General features: G+C 29.6%; 1 protein-coding gene across 3 annotated transcripts in view; it reads right to left on the bottom strand.

The window, feature by feature from the left end:
* LOC141533091 (uncharacterized) overlaps positions 1-26,328 on the bottom strand; it is an 80,676-nt gene that overhangs the window by 12,029 nt on the left and 42,319 nt on the right. For all 3 annotated transcript variants that reach the window (XM_074251780.1, XM_074251782.1, XM_074251781.1), the window contains 3 exons: positions 9,958-10,160; positions 6,947-7,082; positions 6,228-6,361 (listed from right to left, as the gene is read on the bottom strand). In XM_074251780.1, coding sequence (XP_074107881.1) covers positions 6,228-6,361; positions 6,947-7,082; positions 9,958-10,160 — 473 coding nt within the window. The remainder of the gene's footprint in view (positions 1-6,227; positions 6,362-6,946; positions 7,083-9,957; positions 10,161-26,328) is intronic.

A 26,328-nucleotide genomic window follows, 5' to 3' on the forward strand; every position in this document is an offset into this window, starting at 1 on the left:
CAGGTGAATATAATATTGCGGAGTAATCGACAAGCTGTTCGCGTTACTTACTTTAGGCATTGCAGAGATTACACCGTGTTTAACAACCAGAGAATAATGGACGCTATCTCCGAGATTTCATTGTTTTTGTTGATAATGGGATGCTATGACAATTCTGGATTCATTGTTTGTATTAATAACTTGGGTAACGCGGAGAGGGGCTCAGTTGCTTACAGGGAAAAATTATCTCATTTGTTGCGAGTAGTTACTGTTCAATAATTTTTTTTGGTAAAAAAAAATTGCTTGATTGAGAATAAGTATTCTTCTTAAAAATGTTTTTTTTTTTTTTTTTTTTTATTTGGAATCTTTAGTTCGAATTAATTATAGAAATTCAATGAAGAATCAGGAACATAAAACACATGTCAATAGTTCACAAGATACAAGGGAATTTCTTAATTATGAATCTAGAGATAGAGAATTTTTGAATTTTTTTTAAGTGTATAAAAATCATGAAACAATTTTTTAATTATTCACCTATAATTTTCTATTTTACAACCGAATAATTTTGGCAGCATATTTATTGTCGGTATTGTGGTTTTAATATGAAATAGCTCGAGCCCGAGGACCTATAAAATATTTTAATATTACTCTCACAAAACACACGCGTCATATTAATTAATCTGCGGTAACTCGAGTGAATTAAATGATATGTAGTAATTTATAGCATTAATAATTACCAAATTAAATATCTATGATAAAACGGTAAAGCTATACGTGAATAACGTCAATTATAAAATGTCTATTAATATTAATTAAATATTCATAAGATAAATATTCCAATTTATTTTCAATTTTCAATCAATACAGATTATTCTAAATTTACATTATAATTTTCAAGTGCCGCAATTTACAGCCATTATATTTTAAACTAAATTATCTCCTTTGTAGAAAAAAAAAAAAAAAAAAAAAAATTTAAATAAATAAATTTAAATTGGATTCCTTTGTACAATTTATTATTTTTTTTCCATCATAGAGACTTAATATCATTATAAAAGCTAACCCATGTAATCCTCTTTTCATTTAGGATTAATCTTTATTTCTCTTTTTGTTTCCATTTACTCTTTTTTGCTTTAATTTACGGGCGAGCTCGGCATGTTTTTCAAATTTTCCTTTTTACTTTAAAAGACTATTCTTATTAACGATTATGATTGTTATTATGGGGTTGTTGAGCTTCATATTCATAATATTTTACTTTCTTCGTTTGAGTTGAAGTTCCCTTAATTATAAATGTAAACATGAAAAAAAAGAAAAATCCAAGGTATTAAATTAAAATTAATGTTTAGTTTTAGTTATAAAAGTTCTATTAATTCTTGATTTTATTTTGTTTGCCGAGTTAAAATTAATATTAGCTGAGGATATAATATTAATTTTATCAAGTTCATATAGATTTTAAGTTTTACGTTAACAGCGGGATCTTGGTAACTTTTAATCTGTTCAATCAATCCACCGCGTAATTTCAGTTATGGCTTAATAAAGAACTTATTTCATTTTCTCATAACTGATTAAATGATAAACTTTTATTTTAAATTAAATTAGAAATTTAAATAACAATGTCATTTTCATTTTTTCAAAATTTTATTTATATTTTGCGACTGGTAATTTTATCAAAAATTTATTTGTTTTGGAACAATTCTAAATGTGAAAAAAATTTTTATGATTATTAATTCCCGAGATATTAAATTTTGAAAAATATCCAAATCATAAAACTTTGAATTTTTGGAAATTTATCATTAAACTTTAAACAGCTGTATCTTTTAAACCGTTAAAGATAAAAAATTGGTCCAAATTTTTTTTGAAAGATTAGTTCTTCAGCTTCAATTTCATTATTATAATGATCAACTTTCGGCCGATTGTTTTTGAGATATAAAATTTTTAAAAATAATTTTTCTAAAACATAGATACGAATTTTTGGAAATTTATTATTAATATTCATTTCATTTTTTTTAACAGACTTTTTATAGAATTTCTATTTAAAATACAATTAAATACCAATAATAAATTTTCTTATTTCCCTCTTTACTTTTATCAACCACCAACATAATATATTTTTCATGAAAAGTTCTCTGATCATAATAAATCATGCTCTTTTTTGACTTTCCAAACTTTTATTTTCTAATTAAAAATTAACTTCCAATATAGTTTTCAACCAGCCATCAATTCATCGAAAAATCAACTTATTTAAAAGCAATAAATATTCAACCGCACCCGAACCGTAACTAAAAAAAAAAAAAATTAGGGAAAAAAAAAGCCAATAAATAAACAAGTGGTAAAATAATCAGAGTAAACACCCGGCTGGTCTGGTACGCGTTGGAAACTAAAAATTACTCGGCAAGTTCCACTTAACATAAATTAAACCTCCAGATTATTTATCACCGCGAAATATATAACCCGTATAAAATCCCAGTATTTATATTAAGTAATTAAACCGGATACAAAAAGCTCTCACTGAATGTTAATTATGTTGAATAAAATTAATAAACAACAGGGATCTTGTATCCTAGGCAGACGCAGCAAAAAAAGGCAATAAAAACCTCGGAATAATGCTGCGAATACAAATTAATGTTATATGATAATGATAATGGTTTAATTCAAGGTTTTGAAAACGTGAAACGTAAACCAGGTTTTAATCTGTACAGAGCATTACAGTGAGTAAATATACAGATTTACTCACTGTAATTCCTCGATAAAAATTATATATATATATATATATATATATATATATATATATATATATATATATATATATATATATAGATTTTCCCGATATCTATATTTCCGCATCTACACTCATCGACACACTACACGGATAATATTTATCCACTAGCTGGTCATTATAATCCTTGTAGGTAGTTAAATATGAATTCGCCATTGCAATTCTCGATAAATAGAATTAACTGATAGCTCGATCATTTTCGAACAAAGCCCAAGTATGAGCGAGCTTGCACTTCATATTATATAACTATATGTGTATGTGCATCCACGAACAAGAGTGTTCTTTAGTTAACGATCCAATAGACATTCAACTGATTACGTTCATTTAATATCCATCAAAGCTCGCTCGACAGAATAGTAAATATTTTAACGTTTGAAAATCTTCATTCTGAGAAGATTCAAACGTTTTATTATTATAATTATTATTATTATAATTACTAGCATCCTTGCAGTCACTATGTGACTGCCGTGACTTGTGAACCATAAATAAATAAAATTTCGCTTGATTAAATAATGATTTTTGTGAAAATGCACTTTACTTTTTTAACTATTGACGTTTTTAAAGGTATAAGCTTATCCTGAAGTTACACTCATAAAGAGCTTTCATTTGAGTATCCACATGCATTTTTGATATATTTTTCATATATACATATATGTAAAATATATAAATATATGAAAAATTGATATGGGTACTCAAATGAAAGGTCTTGATGAGTGTAACATCGAAATGAGTTTATATCTGTAAAAATTTCAATAGTTCACAAGATACTAGATCATTTCTTAATTATGTATCTAGAGATAAAGCATTTTGGAATGAGGCCTAAATACTTATAGAAATCAAAAGTAAAATCAGAAAATCTTTGGAACAAATAACTAAATATTTAACGTTGCACGAAAGTGAAATAAAAAAGGCAAATATAGGGATATAGTTATTATCATAATTATGATAAAATCTAATTACAGTAGTCAATTATAGGAATTCGAATTTCAGCGTGTTCATTGATTTCAATAAAGAATTTTCAGAGGTTATGGTAACAATATTCTGTGGTATACTCAACAAATAATAGTCAGGTAGCTGCAAATATACCCAGTAATACCACAATCATATAATATCATTGAAAATTTATATATTGTTATCGCTAGAATCACTGGTTTGTAAAATAACGATTTCAATCTCCACGGTCGACTATTTAATGTAGACTATTCGGTCACACAAATATAATAATTATTCTTCATTATTATTATACGTTATAATTCAATAACGAAAACAATAATAATCTACATAATTAAGAGAAAATATTATTTCAAAGAGATTTTTATGAATTTTAAAATTTTTAGTGATAGTTTATTTTTTGTCAAATTTTTGGATAAGTTTTGAATAATTTTTTAGTTCTATGAGTTTGTCCGAGACATATGTCCATTAAATAATAGGTAATTGATCCGGTCATAGGATGTGATATTTTAAATTTAGTTTACAAGTATCCAATTTAAGTATATTGTCATTAAAAATTTAGAATTTGTTTCCAATTATTATTATCATTGTTGTTGAAGAAGTAGTATTTATCTTATAGTTATTTATAGCCGACTTATTACAGAAACATGAGTAAAGTTTGTAAGAATAACGAGAACTGAAAAAAATATTGAAATAAACGTAAGAAGTGTCTTCAAGTTTAAATGCGACGGTAACTAAAATACTTTGTGAACTGTATAATATATACAGTAGTAGAAGTAGTATATAAAATATGGTATATAGTGCAGTATAAAGGAAGACTCTTTTAGTTAAAAGGAGTAGGAGTTACCGGTGGTAAAACGAAGCACCACTACCACGGCAAGGAGTAATATTTACTTGCGGTTTAAAAGGTAAAGAGAGAGTATAGAAGCTAAGTTACAAAACACCAAAAAACCAGACGGTAAATAGTTACATAGTTAAGTGATACCTCAAAAAGGAAAATTTTACTTTTTTGTATCTTGTTAAATTGTTAAATTGCTGCGATAATCTTTTTGCATGAGGTTAACATTATGTTTAGTATCCGGAAATAAATTTTATTTATTAATTTAAATTACCGTGAAAATGATATCAAATTTTTTTAAATATAAAATCTATAACAATAATAACATTACATTGATAACAATATGCCTAGATAATAATTCAATTTCATGTGTGTGATAAGCTGCGGTAACAAGCTCAAAAATCTTATCAAGAACGATCTACTGATTTATGATCGAATAAAAAATTCCTTCCGCCACAAATCTAAACTACTTATTTTAAATTATTTTACTATCTCAATCTCCGACTCAAGCCCTCAGAGAAAAATTTATTGAAGATTATTGAAGTTCCCTCGTAATCGTAACATAAGAAGATCGAACTTACAGAGAGTAAGAGCCCTCCAAAGTGTACTACAACCCCTATTGTAAGCTAGCATCCATATTACGATAGAACTGCGAGATTAATGGTTCTCGCAATAAAAGTATCCACTTAATACTTAATACATTTTCCGATAAATAATTATTATTCCGCTCGTAAATATTGCGATGTAAATGCCTTGTTACTTTGTATGTACTCAGTATCCTGAAAGAATCCCATATAGGACTTACTTATCCCAGGTGGATCCCCAGGGGATACACGACGTACGATCAGACTCCACTCGACGTAAAATGTATTGAGGTAGGTGAGCCGAGCAGTAGGTTACACCGGCGGAAAGACAAAAAAAGAAAAATGATAGGATCGATTCTATTCACGGATTTGGAATTTAGAATTGAGATCCCGTAAAAAAATTTTGTGATTTATACGTATTATATTGAACAAAAATTTGCTTACTAGTTAGATAAACTAAAAATTAATGTCAGAGAAGCTCTTGAACAGAGAGAAAAAATTATTTTTGATTTATTACTTAATTTTGTAAAATTAATTCTCCTATAGTGAGACGATTTAGCGACTATGCGCCACCTATCGGAAATTTTCAACACTAATTTTAATAGAAAAATTACATATGGCCAGTTTTTATATTAAGCCATGTATAGACTATTAAATAATTGTATGTAGAAATATTAAAAAAATTTTTTAAGGGACATGAAGTTTAATACTGTCATGTAAACTGAAAGCACATATATTTAGACGCACAGCGAACCGAGTAGAGAAACCAAGTGGCTGTATGTCTCACTGGAATGTAGCAATTGCATCCACTCAAATTAGTATTATTATTATTATTATTATTATTATACATAAGTATAAAGTGCTCTTGCTCATTCTCCACATCACCTGTCTAGTTTCACAGAATCTCATTTATCTCGCTTATAATTTAATCTTCATTATTCATTACAATTACGAAAAATAATTAATGCGCTGGTAAAAACACGGTGTAATATAAAACGTGAATTAAAGTGGATCTGGGTCATAAAAAATTTACTGACGCGATACTTATTTTAGGTCTCCATTTCAGAGTGGACATAAAAGTTTAACTTTTAATTCGACTTACGTAAGCTCCGTTGAGGGTCCAGGTGACGTTCGGGGCAGGATGGGAGGTACCTGAGGTGCAGTTCGCCTTCAGGATCTCGTTTGGCTCCACTCGTGACTTATCTGCTAGTATCACAGGATCCGTGTCTGGGACGTCTGTAAGTTATAAATTTTAATTAGTAAGTGTTATTATAATTAAGGTGGATTATTATCATTAGGAAACTCGTTATTCATTCTTCGGAATTAATTATGGCGGCAATTATTTTGGCAGGTGAGAAGGAAGTTGCTGGCGAGCAGCCAGTTATGTGATGGAAGGTTTGTTTCTAAAAAGAGCGTTTTAGAGGAAGTGGTTTTTAATTTTGATATCTAAATACAGAAATAATACTGATGAATAAATTAAATAAAATTTTTAAGTTAAAAAAAAAAATAATTTTGTCGACTTTTTTTTTTTTGTGTATTAGTTACTTGTACTGCAAGGTTGCTAGTAATTATTTATTGTGATAATTAATCTTAATAATTAATAAAAGCTATTTATTTATTTATTTAAAAATTATTACAAATAGATTTTTGAGTCAATTAAATATTTTACAAGTGATCTAAGAAATGAAAAATAGTAAATTTTTGAATTCCAGTTCAACGTAATTTTTAAAAGTGGCACCTACAATTTTTTCTAGGTTAAAAAAAAAATTCTCCGTCAGGCGAAAAGGAAAAGGCACTTTAAAATATTTATTCGGTACTCACCAACTACTTGCATGTGCTGCTCCTTCATGGCAGTGTGGTACGTGGGCATGTCCTCGGATACTTCGCATTTGTAGAGCCCCGTCAGCTCCCTCGAGACGTTGATGAGCGTGACGCCGTTCTCATCAGAATTCTTGATCTGACAATAAAAAATTTAGAAGTTACTCCTCAGATAGCTAAAAAGTACAGTAGAGAGTGGAAGGCAGTAGTAGGTCGGAGGTTAAACTCGACCATTTTTTACAACTTCAGTTATCAGCATTTCCGTGCTCCGGCAATCTTTTCTCAGCGTATATTTTTTTATGGGCACGTCAAGCTTATTTACAACATTTTCGCCGACTTTAACATCTAAATCGGGTTTTCGCCACCATACATTTATATGCAATGCATCGAGTATCGTGCATGATTCCCTTCGCCTTTCCTCTATCACCTATCGCCATTTTTATGCTCCCTGTATAAAATGTATCTGGTGGTTCGAGGTTTTACATTTTTACATTTTCGAAGATAAAAGTTAAGTAGATGTTTTAAATAAAATCGTTACTGTAAATCGTGTTGTTTTAAGTTAAGCGAGTACTTCTTCAATACTTCTTATCTTCTTTTTCTTCTTCGTGTTCTTTTTATTCTTCATATTCTTATTCTTACAAGAATATCGCCCTACATCTTCTACTTCTTTTTTGAAGCTAAGATAACCTGTTTTACGCTTGATACTCCCTATCGCATGCAATGCATAGCTCGAGCTTATAAAAAGGACAATATGTCACAAATTTACGGTTGAATTATTTTGTTAGTTTAAACGGTAAATTTGAGAAGAAATTTATTAAATTTTCGACTTCAAAAATTTATTTAAAAAAAATATTTTTCATAAAAATAATCTGTATTATTACAACCCAAGATAAATTGTTTGAAGTATTTGTTAGTAATTTTTCATATAAAACTTTTTTCTGAGTAAAAACATGTCCGATTTTTTACAATGTAACAAAAAAAATTTTTTCTTTTTAAATTACAAACCCTTTATCCTTTTACACTGTTAATAACGATAAACAAAGCAAAATAAAATATCAAACGCGATTATTTGGTGGTGTAACAACCCGTAGGCAGACTCGACAGCGAAATGACCCGGGATGTTGGACACTGTAAATTTAGCTCCTGTTTAAATGTACAATGCCGGTTATATGTATGTGCTTTTAGGATGTGTAGTATGTTAAAGTTCAAGCTGTGGAACGACAACTCAACTCAGTATAAATGTATGCCAAACTATATACACATATATATGTATATTTAACAACGACAGGAGAGAAATTGTCGAAGAGATTTTTATTTAAATTTTGATTGACCGAAACAAGAGATAAATCCGCGGGATTTGTACAAGAGAATTTAATTAAAACATCCGTTACCCATGTCAGGGTAAATAAATTATTTCAAACAAGTGCGCTCATTCATTTATTTATTTATTATTATTTATTCATTATTATTATGGATATAGATTATTAATATCAAGGTTAAACTTGATCTGAGATATAAAAAAATTGAGGAAAAAAAGTAAGAGGTAAAAGGCAAGAGGCAATAAATAGAAAAAAAAAAAAAAAAAAAAAAGAGGAGGGAAAAAGGGAGAGGGCCAACAGGAATTTTATTCAATTCCCTTGGAACGTCGTGATAAAAAGGAAGAACGGGAAAACAAAGACTGTCAAAGGAGATGATCGATTCGTCTCTTCGACGACGACGAGTTGTCTCATTTTTCTGTCTCAAAGCCGTAAGGGAAGGGAGCAAGAAAGAGATCCTGAGCTGTCCGGGATAAAGGTAAAAGGAAAGTATCGGTGGAAAGAAAAACGTCGAGATCCAGTTCAAACGGTATATGAACAGAATTTCAAAAGTTCGTTTTAAGGGTGGGCATGGATGAAAAGGTCGATCATAACTTAACGGATATACATCGACATTCTGAAGGGATATTTTTTTTTGTTGTTGAGGCTATTTCAAATTTTTATTGTTATTTTCAGTATAAATAGCGATTTTAATATCAGGGATCGATAGCTTTGAAGAGGAAATGAAAGTGTGCTTAATTATTTATTTTGTCGTGCGTAAGTTCATAAAAGGTATTCAAAAAAATTTTTTTTTCATTGTTAATTTATGAGATTTAAAATTTTGAGAAGTATCTAAATTATGGAACCTTGAAATTTTTGAAACTTGTTGATGTTTAAATTGACGAAACTTTTGAAGTATTGAAGATAAAAAATTGGTCCAAATTTTGTTCGGTAGAGGAGTCTTTTAGCTTCATTTTCATTATTGTAATGATCAATTTTTGATCAACAGTTTTCGAGTTATAGAATTTTAAAGTAATTTTAGAGTAACAAAAACGAAAAAATCCTCAAAATAAACTAACAAATTTGTTCCCGTCAAGCAATAGAAAAATGTTAGTAGCGTGGAAACACCATTACTTTACCTTAACAAAAAACAAACAAAAATTAAAAAAAAAAAAAAATAGTTAGGGCAGTTTTATTTATCAAAACTCGAAAATCTTTCAAAGTACCGACAGTTACACTAAAAGATACTAAAAATAAAAATATCCTGGTTCTTAAAAAAAATGTATGTATATCAAAGTTTAGTTCCAGTGTATAAATTTACTCTCAAAATCCGATATTTGTAGGATGAAAATACCCGGATAAAATGTTTTTTACACCCGGTACTAAAAGCGCAAAATATAATTTAAATATTTATCAGAACATGTTATTTGAATTACAGCGCTTTTATCAACAATAAAAAAACTAGTGTCTTTACTGCAGCAGTATCTCAAATATCGTAAAACGCGAACCAGATATATATACGTTTATTGTGGAGCATAAAAACAACTAAAGATAAAACACCGTCAGAAAAGAAACGAAGATGTTTATTGAAAGAAAAAATTGTCTGGTTGAAATTAAATATCGAGTTTGGAAATTTCAATTTGAACGAAAAAAAAAACAATTTTTTTTTGACTAGCTGTTGAATAAAAGCAATAATAATAATAAAAATTTAAAACTTACATCAACTTTCATGCCGTTGACTGGATAGCTGTGTTGAGTTGGCAAGGCTTTCGGAACGAACCGATAAAATTCGTTGTCATTGAAGTACCATTTTATCGTGTACAAAGGGCCTTGAAGATCATAGATGCATGATAAAGATACGGCGTCGCCAGAACGGGCCATCGGTGGGACATTTATTTTTAAATTCTGTAAACCAGTTGCACCTATAACAAACAAAATACCGAAATATAGAAAATATATTATTTTTTTCTGTATCAGTATCAGTATCAGTAACAGTTAAATTATTTATCTGGTATCTATTGATTTCTTTTTATTGGCTATTTTATTGATCCATTATTCCACTTCCACTTCCACTTGTACTTTTATTGTCGAGCCGGGGTTTCTTTTTTCCGTTTTGTTTTATTACACAATAACGGTGACCTCATTGAACGATAAATAAACGAGCTTGCAGGGTACTATTTTACTTGTATTATTTTATCTCGAAACGTGTGTAGCTTCGACTCATGGAATCGTTATTAAAAGTGCGTATGACCAATTTATGAGATCGTTAGAGAAATGGAAAAAGTGCGTTAACGATCGGTTCAATTTTGTTATTTTTTTAACAGTCAGAATAGAATTGTAGAGGATGTGATTTTATAAGGTGATTAGTGGAAGAAAAATGATTTGGAAAATCAAAAAGTCAATGGGCTATATTGCTCAGAGAATTTTTGATAAAAATATTGTATATTAATAATTGATAGAGAAAATGGGAAAGAAGACAATTTATTTATAAAGAATTCGAAAAAATTCATAATTATAACCGAGAAAGATCATTTTTAAAAATTTTATATCTCAAAAACTATTGGTTGAAAGTTGATCAATATAAAAATGAAAATGAAGCTAAAAGACTCCTCTACGGAACAAAATTTGGACCAATTTTTTTATCTTTAATGGTTTAAAAGATATGGCTGTTTAAAGATTGATCATAAGTATCCAAAAATACAAAAATTCATAATTTGGATAATTTTCAAAATTTTATATCTCAAAAACTATTGGTCGAAAGTTGATCATTACAAAAGTGAAAATGAAGCTAAAAGAGTAATGTACCCAAAAAAATTTGAACCAATTTTTTATCTTCAAAGGTTTAAAAGATACAGCTGTTTAAAGATTAATGATAAGTTTCCAAAAATTCAAAGTTTTATGATTTGGATATTTTTTAAAATTCTATAGATCGAAAACCATTTTTCTAGTAGAAAATTTTTATGATTCGCATTAAAACTTCCATACAGTTTTAAAAAATTAATATACTCCTCAAAATGTTCCATAAAAATCCAACAAAAAAATGATAATATAAAAATTTTAATAACACTAAAACTTAAAAGAAAAATAAATTGAGTAAATAATTTAGATAAGCAACAGGGTAATAATCTCGATATTGCAGGTTTTGTTGAGTAAACCTCTTCTATAAACTTTTTAATGCTTCCTCAGCAGGCTTTTCGGTTATTTGTGGTTCCAATTACCCATTCTTCGCACAGCAAACTAGACAGTTAAAATTCCAGCCCCTCGCCCCATCTGCCCCGGCGTCACACAACCGACCTCTAATAGGGCGTCATAAAATATCCGGGGTTGTATGAAAATTAATTGTGCCAGCAAGTTTCTCAGGTTTTCGTTAACCAGCTTCGCCATCCTCACCCACATTCTTAGTTGCTTTCCGTCATTGTATTGTTGTTTCTCATGTTCATGCTTATTTTTTTTTTTTTTTTTTTTTTTTTTTTTTATTGTAACATCAAAACCTGCTAAGGGAGTTTAATTTAGTGCACCTGAGTCTTAAGTGAGCTTACGAGACTCATGATTTCAATCAACGATAAATAAAATCGTCTAATTAACAGGGAAAGTGAATCTGAATGAACGTCGAGTCGATAATGAACTTTTCAATGCAAAAGCTCTTTACTTTGTTTTAAAGCCCGTCTTTCATCGTTTGTACTTCCACTTAGTTGGTATGAAACTACATAAGCTTTGCTCGACAATACTTGTATAAATAAACACTCTTGTGATTTCATTTCATAATAAAGCTTCGCTCACTTTCGAGTTTTAGCGAAGCTCTTTTACTCCCTGTTAATCGCTGAAAGCAACTATTTATGTCAGCTTCTTAAACTAAAGATTTTTTTGCTTTTCTTAAATTTTATTATTGTTTTTTTCACCTATTTTCAGTATTCTTCTGTTTTTTCGTTTTCTTTTTCATATTTAAAATTTTTTTTTTTTTTTTTTTATTTCGGTCTTCTATTTTGCACGATTCATGATGCGAAGCATCAGAGAGTGCTTTACGATGGAAAAATTTTTTTTGCCTCATTTCGGCAACTATTTTTATTATTAAAGCTTTATTAGTTCACGGAATCAAGATATTTTGCATACTATTGTCAAGATAATTAAATGGAGATTAATTTGACACTTTTCAAAAATTGTTTTAGCGCAATAAAATAAAATAAAAACCTTCTGGAAGACTGTATGTCTATATATATTGTGTGCATTTATCCCACAAGAGGCGCTTGTGCATTATCGTGCTATTTTAGCTGCTTTATATATTTTTTTTCACATTTTTATTTTATTAATATTTCATAATTAAATGAGCATTATGAGTCATGTACTGTTGAATTTTATAAACTTTTCTTTTTTCACAATTTATTTTCATACTGATAATTTTGATGTTCCCTTTCATGTTCTTGTTCTTTTGCCGGTTGTTCTTATTATTTTTAATATCGCTGTTGTTCATTCTTATGTTGTTGTTCCTTTTTCAGTTTATTATTATTCCTTTTTAGTTAGCTGTTTTGTTTAATTTCTTTGATGTTCTTTTTATATCGTTGTTCCGTGTCTTTTTGTTACAGTTCCTTTTCCTTTTGCTGTTCCATTTCCTATAACTTCTATTTCTTCTTTTTAATTAAAGCACGCTCCATAATTCGGAAAAAAAAAAATCACTCCTTTTTTATTTAAAAATCGTAACACACTTAGTAAAATATAATAGCAACAAAAATTAGCATATTTAAAAGTGAAATAAAATAATAAAATGCAAAGGAGATGTTAGAGTATCACTTAAGTAAATGCGCAAAAACGTAAACTGTTAAGCAGAAAGTAAACTAGTAATAGAGGGTAAAGAAGCTGTAATTGCAGCAAGAAGTCCATTGAGGGCTTATTACCCAGTCAGAAGCGTTAACCTCTATCTGTATGCAAGCGATTCCAGAAAGTTTGGAGTCACCCCAAGCTCACAGGAATAAATATACACCCTAAAGTGTAATATCGCACTTCTCAGCTCTTGAGCCCCCTACCCCGAACCCTTATCCCGGTCGTTAGTACCCGGATTGGGAGGAATCGGGGGGTAAAACTGTCGGGGATGCGATTGCCATCTGACCACAAGTTTTTAGCTTTAAGCCGTCTTGTAGATCGCATACTACACACTCCAAGTTCCTCCTCCAGGCTTAGAGTTACAGTTTCCTGGTTCTGCTCCCGGGTGGTGCTTTGGAGCTTAGTGACAAAACTATTTACTATACGAGAATTTGTTCGGGTTCTTGCGGTGGGTACTTTGAATTAAAAATAAAAACACGCTAGCTCGTACCGTTATCACAGGTGGAGCTGAGGAAGGGGGGGGGTGAAACTAAGGGCCGGTTTTCTGGATAATTGAAAAATCAATGGAGGATTATTAGCCAGAGAAAACGTGCCAGCGAAGTAATCCTAGACATGCACGGATCATCCTGTGATAATTAACTACCGTCTGTGGTCTACAATAATTATCGGGCTGACATTATAGAGTGTCGTTATAATCGCCAGATTAATAAACCGGAAGATTGAGCATTGTGTCGACGGCCACAAGTAAATAGAACTCCATTGAAATAAAAACTAGTTGATTCGAGATAAATATTCTCTCTAGAGTTGTAATCTTGCTTTTAGATACTCAGTTGGGATTAATTTAAAAAATGTACAAACAGACTCGAGAAAATAAAATAAAAAAATAAAAATAAAGTAAAATAATGGTAACATAAAAATTTGTCAATTAAATTAGATATTTCCTATTTTATCACAAAAATTCTTTATTTTCTGCCAGTGCCTTATCTAACAAAGATAATTTACTTTTTATCTAAATGGGAAAATTTCTCTTCACCAAGAAAACGAGCTTTAAAATGAGAAATTCTTGAGTCAAGACTACCGATTCTCTTCGAAAAATAATTTTCTATTCGAATCTAATTTTGTTTTTTTTTTTTTCCGGTGTAACTATAACTGACTTAAAGAAATCAAATTTATGTTTACTCTGAACCGATAAAATAAAATAAATAAAAAAAATAATTGTCCGTTTTCTTAACTCAGCAATATTTCAGAAACGATTCCATTGGTTTAGCTCCGGATTTACGGCGCCATTATTTTCTGAGAGTGGCTCTACTCGCGAAGGTTTAAAAGCTACTCACCGTTAGCCCGCGGAAAATGCCCGTCAAGAGAATTTGCTGGTAGAAATAGACGAGCGAACTGAACAGAGTGAGTGAGTGAGCTTGCGTTTGTTCTGTGTTAAATTCGTTTACTCGACCGTATGTACGAGAAACCCGACGTTTCTTAAATTTAACAAGATTGACATTAAAAATATAAATATAAAATATAAAATAGATTCTTCTGGTGGATGCTTTCTCGGCCGACATTCGGAAATGACTCGTGAATTTTTCAGTATCAATTTCCGTCGGCAAATTGGATTAGGTATTATCAGCGCATGTGTGTGCTTGATAAAATAATTTCATTCTGTCGCTGACTGTAATACGTTACGTAACGAAGTACCACACTGAAAGTCGTACGTTTTATTAACTCAAGTCCCCGGGAGGTCTTTTACTCACATCACCCACTTTTTCTCTTCTTTCCTTTCTGCTTCTTTTCTTTATGTTTTTTATTTTATACTATACGGATCGTTTTTTCAACTATGCCGTGACACATTTGGTTACATATATGCAAGAGATTCGACTATAAATCGTAAGTTGATACAATTGTAAAATTATTTATTTAATTGAAATGCCAAGGCAATGGCTAATCAAACAATGCAAACGATTTACAAAGTTTGAATAATAAAATCAACTAATTACAATCAATAAGAGTGAAGTGACTAAAGGGAACTAGAGTTTGTAATTTGAATATTGAATGTCAGACTTAAGTTTGAATTTAAATTTAAATTTAAAGCACACCAATTTTAATGATTTGGATCATTATCAGTGATACCAGGTATCCAATTAGTAAATATGCTTACGGCATACGTAAAATAGAATTATTATTAAAGATATTATTATCAATGGAATATTATTTTCATAGGTTTCATATTTTTAACAAAAAACTAGATTTTAGTCGAATAAAATTGATAATTTGATTGATTTTTTTATTCAATTTATTTTTAAGATAATTTCAGTAAAATATTTTATTTTACTGTTATTTTTAATGTCAATAGCAAAAAATACACTCCACTAAAGACACTTCAGAATATATCATAGCAATTCTAACTAAAATTTGAAAGCTTGCTTAACGATAATTATAATGATAATAATAATAATACTATCAACAAATGGCATAATTATTGAAATTTATATCTCGTTAGTCGGTATAGGTCATTGCTCATTACTGACTACTCATTACTCATTGCCGGTCGAATTGCGACTCCACACACGCTAAACTCAACCTTTGTACAAGTATCGGGTTAGTTAAGCTTAAATAGCCAAACGTACCGTTTACGTATGAGTTTCTTTCTATTAACTGAATTACGGATTAGTACGGATGAGAAAACGCTGATTTAGAAAATCAACATCCCCGTTTCATTTTCATTAGATTTAATAAATCACCTAATATGTTAGTTTATACACTCAGCTAGATTAATATTTTTCTGTAGATGATGTTAATGACAATATTACTTAATCAATTTAAGTATTATGGAGAAGAAAAAATAAAACCGTAATAAAAGAAAATGAAAAAAGAAAAAAAAGTTTAATCTGGATTTACGCCAGACGTAAGTTGAGGAAGAAAATGAGTCGTCTTGAATGACATAGAGTGATTGTGGTAAATATAAGAACTTAACTTGTACAATTGTGATAAAATATTGAGTTTGTCTATATTTTTCTTACTAAATAATAATAATTAAAATAGAATTTTTTTTTAAATAAATATTTTAGGAATTATAATTAGTTGTACAGTAATCTAATAATGAGCACTAATTGTTACCGTATCTCCTAAAATACTGGATATGGTCCGATGGTATAAAAATATTTTTTATAGGAAATTTTCTAAGCTATAATTTTGGTCTCATATGATTTTTTGAGAAAATAAATATTTCAAGAGTTACAGCCATTTTTAGTAATTCGAGAATTTTTTTTTTAAATTAAACAATTTAAATAATGTTGATAATTTATAAAATTAAATAGATAAAAGCTTAAGTCAATTATATCAAGAAGTGGATTGAGCGAGCATGAAGCATGAAATCTTCTTGGTTAATCAAGTTACTTTTTATCACTCCAAAGTATAGTCAGCATTACTCAGTAACATTTTATTCCGTCTCAAATTAATTAACAAAATAAACTAAAATAATATTTGCTGTTAATTAGCAGAAATCTTGAACATAAGCTCCACAGTTAATTTTTTTTAACAGTCAGACAATACTCATTAACTGTTCAATTTTAATGAGTGTTTTTTTTTAAGACTTTTTTTTTTTTAAGTTACATTTTTCTTAATTTTTCAGACTGTCGATCCAGTATGTCAATAAATTTTCAAAATTAAATTCTTTTATAAATATAAAAAAATTTTTAATTTAGAATGGAGAGAGGTAAACCTTAATTCAAGCCATATTCACTGTAAAAACTCGTAATGAAACGAATTTATAGCAAAAATAAAAATTCCATCGGATAAAATTTATAAATTTAAGCTAGCTAGAATATTGCAGAAAAATAACTCTTTACAAAATAAAAGGCATTGAAAATAAGAAGAGATTCTTCTCATCAGGGTTCTCATTTTCACGGGTGAAAAACTTCATCCCTCGTCGCGTCGACCGCGGAAATGAAATAGAACAGCGACCCCATTTTCTCGAATTTCCTAATATTTTTTTTTTTTTTCGTCATTTTCCCCTTTTTCTCCCAACCCCCGGTTTATTTTTTCCATCACTCTTTCGATTCCTTGGAATTCTCGTTTCTACTAATAAGTCCGCCGACATTTTTTTCTTACAATAAATTTTTTTGTTCCCACTTCCCATTTATTTGCTTCTTTTGTCAAATTTACTGCCTTCTCTTTTTTTTTGTTACCTTTTTTTTAGTAACTTTTTTTCTTTTTATCAACTTGCGTTTTTTTCCGTTGGTAGAAACCTGAAGGCAAAGATCGAAAAATTAACTGTGTAAAGTGTGTCGATACGGCAAACTTTTCCAATCGTTTACATCCTGACGTGTTTCCTGAGTTGGATTTTTCTATAAATAAATGAATATACCTACCGGAAATTTAATGTTTTTTTTTACTATTATTATTATTTAAAAGAAAAATTTTTGAATTTAATTCGTAAAAAAATTTAATAATAAAGTTTCACTCAACCGAATTTTTTTCCTAGAACATAAATGCTCTAGTCACGTAATTCAGATCTTGAAAAGATTTTTTTGTCAAGTATACAATAGAATAGAGTCGAGTAGTGAAAAAGCGTATGGTTATTCGAAAAGCAATGGTTTTTAAAATTTGAATGGTAGAAGTAATAGTAATAGTATCTGAATGGGAATCTGATTCGGGATTGGTATAATAAAAGAATAGAAGTACTTTCCTACGCAAGTAGAAACAGTACCGACGTAGTCAGACACAATATAAAAGCGATTCACAATGGGTACGACGACAAGTTCTTGTGTAAGTCGTTATTGTCGGGAACGTAAGAACCGAAAGGATGAAATCGTCCACTTTATACTAGAAATGGTTATGGACTAGACCGGGAGTAAACAGAACGTCAAACCAACATTTATTCAGCTTTTTTAAGCTTTCGGGCACATTCTATCCCCTATCCACTATCCGTTATTCGCTCTACCCATCAGCTCAGACCAAGGCTCCAGCGTAAGTAGTAATAGAAGTAGTAATCTAGTAATGTCCGTGAGTACTCTAAAAATCTACTTGTACAGATTAAATCCATTTTAATACTCATTTAAACAATATACCATGGAATTGTTCTTTATTCAAAAAATATATTGCTCTCTTACGATCAGCTCTTTCCTGATTTATTGTATATTTTATTTTTTTTTAATAATGTTAAGGATTGCATAAAAATAGAAATTTTTTTTTTTAATTACTGCGAAAATGACAGAAATCATAAGATATTCTGCAATTCCAATTTAAATTGATTTGTAAGTGAATTTGAAATTTATGAGTATTTATCATACATTTAAAAAACCAATTAGAGAATGTGTATTATTTTATTATCATTATTCTATTGAATGATGTGAAGCAAATAATGAATATTAAATTTTTTGTTTGTAAAAGTAGCGTAGTCATAATTTACATCGAGTATTCAGATAAATTTACATACTATGTAAGCGGCACAAAAGCGTAATATATTTTCATGAATGTAAAGATAGAAAATAATTAAAATAAATTATGTAACAATAATAATAATAGAGAGTATTGCGAATTGTCTGTTAAAGCACAGAGTTATATTATATTCACATATAATTTGGTTGAAATTTAAAGTTGCATATCATTATTCTGGTTTTATTAAAACAGTTGTTTATTTCTTTCAGTACAGTTATTTAAAGATGCATCCTTTCTATGAAATAATATAATTATAATAATAATAATATTTTTTTCTTCAATCAATATTTACTGAGTTAAGATCATTTTTATAATGACTAGATAATAATTTTTTATTTTATAATAAGTGACCACTACTTGAGTTATTATAATATATATATATATATTATAATAATTATTCAGAAATATTTTTATAAGATTTTAAAATATATATAGTCAGTATTTAATATTTATCAAAATTTTAATTAAACAAAAAGATGAAGAGAAGATAAAATGTAAGAATAAACTACGCAGCTCGTTTTAATGTAAGCAATATTCAAAATTTATGAACTCTAAAGAATAAAAAGTAAAAAAAAAAATCTAAACTAACATAAAAATAAATTTAAATTGTAAATTGACAATAAACAACCGCAGAGACATCAACAAAGCTCAGAGAGGAGGAAGTGAGGTTTCGTGGTTACGATGGACGATTAGGCGCAGAGAATGTCACTGGCAAGGGTTAGGAATTGCCGGTGAAGGTGGTTACTATTTCTCGGGCTCGAGACAAAGTGAGAGCAATTGAGAGGTAGAGAGTGCGAGGGAGACGGCCAGCTGGCGGCGGGTGGAGACTGACTGAGAGAAATAGGATGAAATAAAGCGAAAGCATCGAATGTGCCGGGTAAAGGCTAGACCTGTAGACTATAGAGTGTAGAATACAGACAGTACGGGTTGCTTTAGACTGAGACTGACATTAAACCGTGATAGAGACAATGTCCATGGGAAATCTAATAATTACGGCCCTTTGTATGTTGTGGCTAGATAATATAATCAATTGCTATCTAACACAACGGGAAGCTTCATTGAGATGTTCCAAATAATTAAGTTACTATCAACAATGTAATTTTAATTCAATTGATTTTTTTTTTTTTTTTTTAATAATTTGAATATTTTTTTGTTCAAATTATTATTATTATTTAAAAAGAGTTTTTAAATTTTTGAGTTGAATATCAAATTATTATCTGGTTACTGTAAAAATGGCTATAACTCCTGAAATATTAATTTTATCAAAAAATCATAAGAGACCAAAATTGTAGCTTAGAAATTTTCCTACATATAATATTTTTATTCAATATTTATAAAATTTATAAATATAAAATAAATAAAAAATTCTAAAAAAATGCTAAATATCTTATTTTTATCAAATAAATAATTCTAAATTTTTACAATCTAATAATTAAAACCCAAAGAATTTAATTCAAGAAAATATCATTGGCTATAAATGCTATCGTTATTATCCTCGTTCGTGGTTTTCATATATCTTTCTCGACGGCTGTCAATAATATCGACTGGAGCAATTATCGATGAAAAAACAAATAAAAAACAAAAAATTAAACGAAGCATAAAAGTTATGAGTCTCGATATTTTTCCCAGATGAATTTCAAACTATGAATTACTCTCGATGTCAACCTCCTCAATGCATAAATTATTTATATCTAATAAAAACAAACGGGATTGTTTTTATTAAAAAAACTCAGTCTCTCGCATGAGTAATTATTTAATTAAGTTTAAGCGAGCCTCCATATTCATTTATTTGTTATTTTTATTGAATATTTATTTATCTCAAAACCAAAGGAACATTTTTATTGAAATAGACGTATTAGAGACATGTATCAATAACAATATTATTCTCAGTGTATTAAAGCTGTAGTATATAAACTATAAACTATACTCGGCTCGGCTTGGCGTACCAATTCAATTGAATTTATTTTTCTTTCTAGTCAATTTTTTTTTTCTTTTTCTCTCCTTTTACCTCCATATCCTGTCAATTTTCCTAACGTCAGCGAATGGAGTTTGCGTTCGCTGTTAAAGGCATACAATTAGTTCTATTCAATTTCATTCCATTCTTCTGTCAATCTTTGATTACACATCACTGTTTAATTAAATATCTTTATTCTACCGTCAAACTTTTTTATTCCCCTAACGTACTTTCGATTCATTTATGACATAAACTTCAATATATATATTTAACTTTAATTAATATAATGAATAATGAACAAACCGTATTATATTCATTTCTTAATTAAATAAAAAAAAAAATTTTTTTTTCAATACTCAACTTTCAAATTTTAAATAAATTTGCTACTCAAGAATTGAAAAGAAGAAAAAATAGTTAGCAGTCTTCGAGGCTTCATTTTTCTCAAGTGAAATAAAATATAAAAAAAAATTCTCAGGCCGAGGCTCGAGAAAGAATCTTATAAAAATATTTAAAGGAGTCGGAAGAAAAAAAATAAAACGAGGATCCAACTCGTTGATTTAAATTTTTCTTATTCTTTTTCCTTTCGTGAATAATGCAAGGCCGAGACTAGACTGTAAGACAAGCACTGGCACAAGCGCTACAGTAATTACCATCGTTTCATATTGAAAAAGAAAATCGCGGTCATAATTCCTCCATTAGCATACTGCAAAACAGACTGAGAGTATATTTTAGCTTTTATAAGGAAAAAAAAAATTATTAAATATTAAATTGGTGCAAATTGTGCAGATTTTTGGTGGTTAAGATATTTTACTTTTTCTAATTTTTAAATAATAATGAATTACTTTATTAATAGATAAGTTGAAGAACTGACTAAAAATTTTTTTCATTTTAATTTACTGTAATAAATAAAAAAGTATAAAAAAATTTTCAAAAATCATACGTGGAATGTTTTTCAAACTGTAATTTATTATTATACCGATCAAATATGGCTCACCCATTATTAATTCATATAAATCATTAAAATAATATTTGCCGATCCAATGAACGGCTTACTCCACTAAACAGTTCATAACTAGTTGTAGCAGGGTATCGTGAAGAGATTAATAATTACGAGGAAATGAAAATTACTGAGACTGTTATCGCAAAATTATTAAGAGGTTTAGCTTGAGGAGACTAACGATGCAATCACAATATCTTATCCATGTACTATGTAGTGTATTCTCTACAGTAGTGAAGAGTAGGATAGGATAGTGTGATAGAATACTTGAGCATTTGAGGAGTAGATTTATCGGTGAGAATACGAGAAACTCGAGGAGGGCACGATCGGATGTACTGATAACGGTGAAATGACAATACGATAACAGGATTCAACTGCGCCAGTCTAACGACGTCGAATCGTATCGATCGGTAAAAGTTACAAACGACAAACGACGCCCTCAGGACATTTTACGGATTGAGAAACTACGCAAATCACTTCACGAGAATTTTTATCCGCGCTGGTTTTTTAAAGACATACCTTTTTATCGCTCGGAATACCCTCACATTCCGTTATATTATTTCACGATAAATCTCACCTGACTTTACTTCAGGCTCCCTCTGGCAAGCTCAATCAATAGTCTTCTTCAGTTCACACCGTTTTAAACTTACAGTCGACTGTGATCAATTCACTGTAATTTCCGGGCATGCTAATTTTATTTTTCATCGTTCTTTGGTTAAATCTGCTGGTAATATGACTAATTCCTTTTTGTACTCTACTGAACAAGAATAGTTATTTTTATTTTTTTTTTGATGTCTATTTTTGTTTCCCGCTGCTTCTGCACTCGGAGTTTTTGTGTAATGTGAGTAAATGGGATAATTTTATATAATGACTAGCAGAACCTGACAAATAAGTGTTGGATATGAGAAAAATTTTTTTATTTTTTAATCCACGTTAAATACGAGATACGTTAAACTAGAATTTATAAAATTGGCTTTTTGTTATTTTTTTTTTTTTTTTTTACATTTGAAAAATATTTTATTGATTTTTCAATACTGTAGAAATTAGAAGATAAAAAATTCCAAAATCTGTGAAATGTTTTTTCAGCAGAGTAAAAATGGATTTTAATCTGAAAAATATTTGAACACTAAAATTAGAGAGAGAACTTATCAAAAAATTGCTACTCGTGATAATAAAAAAAAAATATTGGTTATTTTTTAATGATAACAATGATAGAATTGTAATTATAATTATTTATCCATCAAAAAATGATTAATCCCCTCCATAAATGACAATAGTTCTGCATAAAATTAACTCGAATCGTTTCTATTCAGTTCTAATTGTTCGGACAAGGTACCAATCACGGACTAACTAAGTAGAGGAAGGAGAGCGGCAGAAGCGAGGTCGGAGAGGGGCTGGAGGTTATGAAGCTCCAACTAAAGTAGTTTCAGGTGGCTATTAGCGAAGTCCAAGTGAACTGAAAGTCGCGCTTAACTCCCGTCTAAATTAACAAATAATGATTTTAATAACACGTCGCTGGATTATAATTATATTTAACAATTATAACATCATTAAAGCTCTAAATTTAAGCTCTATACAGCAGCAGCAAGACACAAAAACGCTAAAATAAAAGTAAGGAAAAAATTGACAGTCGCGTTAAATTTAGCACGTCGTATCCTCACGATCGAGACGAAATTGCTGTTGAAAAATATGAAGAGTGAACGAGTGGACGTGACTTTCCTAAAAAGACACTCTGGCATATTGTGTTCGAAACTCTGGCCCCTCTTGTTCTCACCCTCGTGTGAAAAAAAAACTGCTCACTTGTTCGCTGGTTCCTGGCCCCAGAGGGTTGAAATTTCGGAAAATTTGTCTTGGAAAACTCGAGGGTAGAAGAAGAAGAAGAAGACGATCGATAGTCCGACTAGTATGGAGTGTGGAGTGTAGAGCATTGAGCATTCAGCTACACTCTATATTTCTGCGCTAGAGTAAACGGCTCGGAAGACACTGTAACTGCGAAAGACAAACTTTGCTGACTCGGCAGCATTCCCACTCTCCACAGAAATTTATTTATCCCTTTTCCTCCCTTTCCCGCTCTCTTTCGACCAACATAACACGCTCAGCCCGCTAAAATTATTCGATACTCGTCCTGTACTGCACGCTGTATCCTCGACACTGTGTACTGCAAACTCTCTTTTTTCGGCGTCCCGGTACATACATTCCGACTGTCACGAATGCAAATCTTTGAATCCCCTTTTTTAGAGCCCTTTATTCAATGTTTTTCGATGTTTTTCGAAAAAAAAAAAAAAAAATTAAAAACATAAAAAAATGTTAAATATTTTATACAAAAAAATAAAAATCGTAATTCTGTGAAAAATGTAAATTAGTATGTAATCGATAATTCAAACGCATAAAAAACTTTTTTAGACAATAACAAAGTTTGTGAGCGCGAGCAATTGGATTTTTAATTACACTTGACTCTCTACTCGCAAATGTTAAAACTTTGTAACTTGGTTAATGCGAAAAGTCAGCTATTAATTAAACTCAGTGGGTAATCGAAATTACCATGACAGCCGATAATTAACTTGAATGCTTTTATACTGATTGAATTATCTTTTGGATTTTTAATTCTCAGAAAAAATGTTAAACATTATTATCATTATTATTGTTGTTGTTGTCTTATATTTTTATTTAAATGAAAAAATAAGATGATTGATGATTAGGATTACTATTAACTATTGGAATAGACAAATATTAATTCGACAGTATATATCTAATGGACGAGAACTAATTGAACAATCAAATGGGCCGAGTACTCAAGGGAGCAATATGATTGTCACACGTGCCTTGTATACGTTTACAAGCGTATCGGACATTCCTCTCACTGACCACATCCAATTATCTTCGATAACCACAGAGGAGAGGTGGTTATACAATCTATATGTAACACCAATTACATTCAATGTTATCTCAATAACTCCCGTCTGCAAGTATAATTGATAATAACTTTCTTCCGTTTGTTGTACTCTTGTTCTATCGTCCTTTACTATCCATAAACTTTACTATTTACTATTTTTATTTCCTTACTGAAAAAAAAACTAGTTAAATTTTTTTTTGAATTTTAATTAGATTAACTAGTATGATAATTAAGAACCCCATAAAAAATTTATGAAAAGTCGATATGTGACCTCATAAAGCTATAGATTTTCTTTGTATTATTAACTAGCTGTTCCCCGCTGGGCGGATTATGAATAATAAAATTGATTTTAAAAATCCAGACTTAAACTTTGACTAAAATATTTCTTTTATATACTTTTGCAAATTTAAAATTCATATAATATTTATACTTAAATAAATTATATTTTCTGTACAAATGGTTGATTGTAGCTAATATTCTTTGTATCTTTGAATGTGCAACTGTGGGAAAATTGCGTTAGTTTTTTATAAGGACTAAATATTCGTAATAAATCTACACCGCGTAAACATAAGAGGCTCACACTTATTTTTAGATAAATTTTGTTTTGAATATTTAAAATATTTAGGTTGGTTTTTTTTTTTTGAGAAGAATTTTTGTAAAAAGAAAAAAAATTTTCATGAATTTTTGTGACTGACCAAAAAAAAAAAAATGACGTCAATTGAGTTGTGTTTGCTCGTGATTTTACCAAAGTTAAAAATGACCGTCATTTCACATCACTAGCCTTAGCTAATTTCTAATATTCAACTGAAATATTTTTCATTGTTAATAAAATATTTTTTTGACAAGTCTAAATGGTCATTAATTTTTCTAAAAAAATAATAACAATAAATATCAATATTTGATACAATAATCTGACATTATATGTAGACCCGAATAGATTTAAATTTTTATTCATAGTTATCGAGGGTTGAAACAGCCAACCAAAATTGCTTTTCCCGTTCATCGACACAAGATAGAGGGGAAAAGCCACTCCGATGCATCAATATATCCAATCGTACGAATAATTGGATCCACTTCTCTCTCAACACATTCATACTCCCTTCCACATACATTCGTATACATATACACATACTTTAGCCCCCTCTCAACCAATCCTTCTGCAAGCTCTTCATCCATTGGTCATCGAGCAAGAGACGAAATCTCGGTCAAGCGAGTTTTCAATTTCATTTTCAGTCACTCCTCATTTTTATTTTTCTTTACTGTCACCGAACCGCTTCCTTCCAAATTAATGCCCGCGAAAAACGAAAAAATATCTATTTTCAATTAAATTAATCCTCCAATAAATTTTCCAAGCTCCTTAGCTTTGATTGACGGGTGAACTTGTTATCTTCAAGAGCTTTTTTAATTCCGCCATTTTTTCCAAGAGCACACGAGTGGACATTCTATTAAAATCTGCCATCACCTCTCAACTTTTAAACTCTATTTTATCAGTTTAACATTTTGAGTTTTTTATTATTACCTCTAACAAGCTTTATACAGTTTTTTTTTATTATTTATTCTTACAAATAAATAGTAAAAAAATGTATTATCAATACTGTTACGTTGAATTAAATGAAAATTATCCACTCTGAAAATTTTTCAATGTATAATAATAACCATTCGAGTAAAAACTTGTTCCCCCAGCTGTATATTGTATACTGATACTTTAAAACTTATATTCCATTTGCATTTGGAACGAAGCGGATTGACATACGTTCAGTATAAACATACATTACGATGCCCATTTTTCTCTACTCCGAGATTGTTTATTTTGTAAACTATTTTTTTAACGTATTACTTTTCTTTTTATGGGCTTTAGTTTTTATATCGCAGTAAATATGTCAATAATAAAATTTATGGGAAAACTAAATTGTAAATTGTAAATATTTGTTTCTGTTTTCGCCGAAAAAATATTGCGATTATTTATTATGCTGCCAGCAGTGACTTGCTGTCATACAT

Source organism: Cotesia typhae, unplaced genomic scaffold (assembly GCF_013202065.1).
Source record: "Cotesia typhae breed Kobodo isofemale line unplaced genomic scaffold, CoteBio_Ctyphae contig_83, whole genome shotgun sequence".
Taxonomy (NCBI): Eukaryota; Metazoa; Arthropoda; class Insecta; order Hymenoptera; family Braconidae; genus Cotesia; species Cotesia typhae.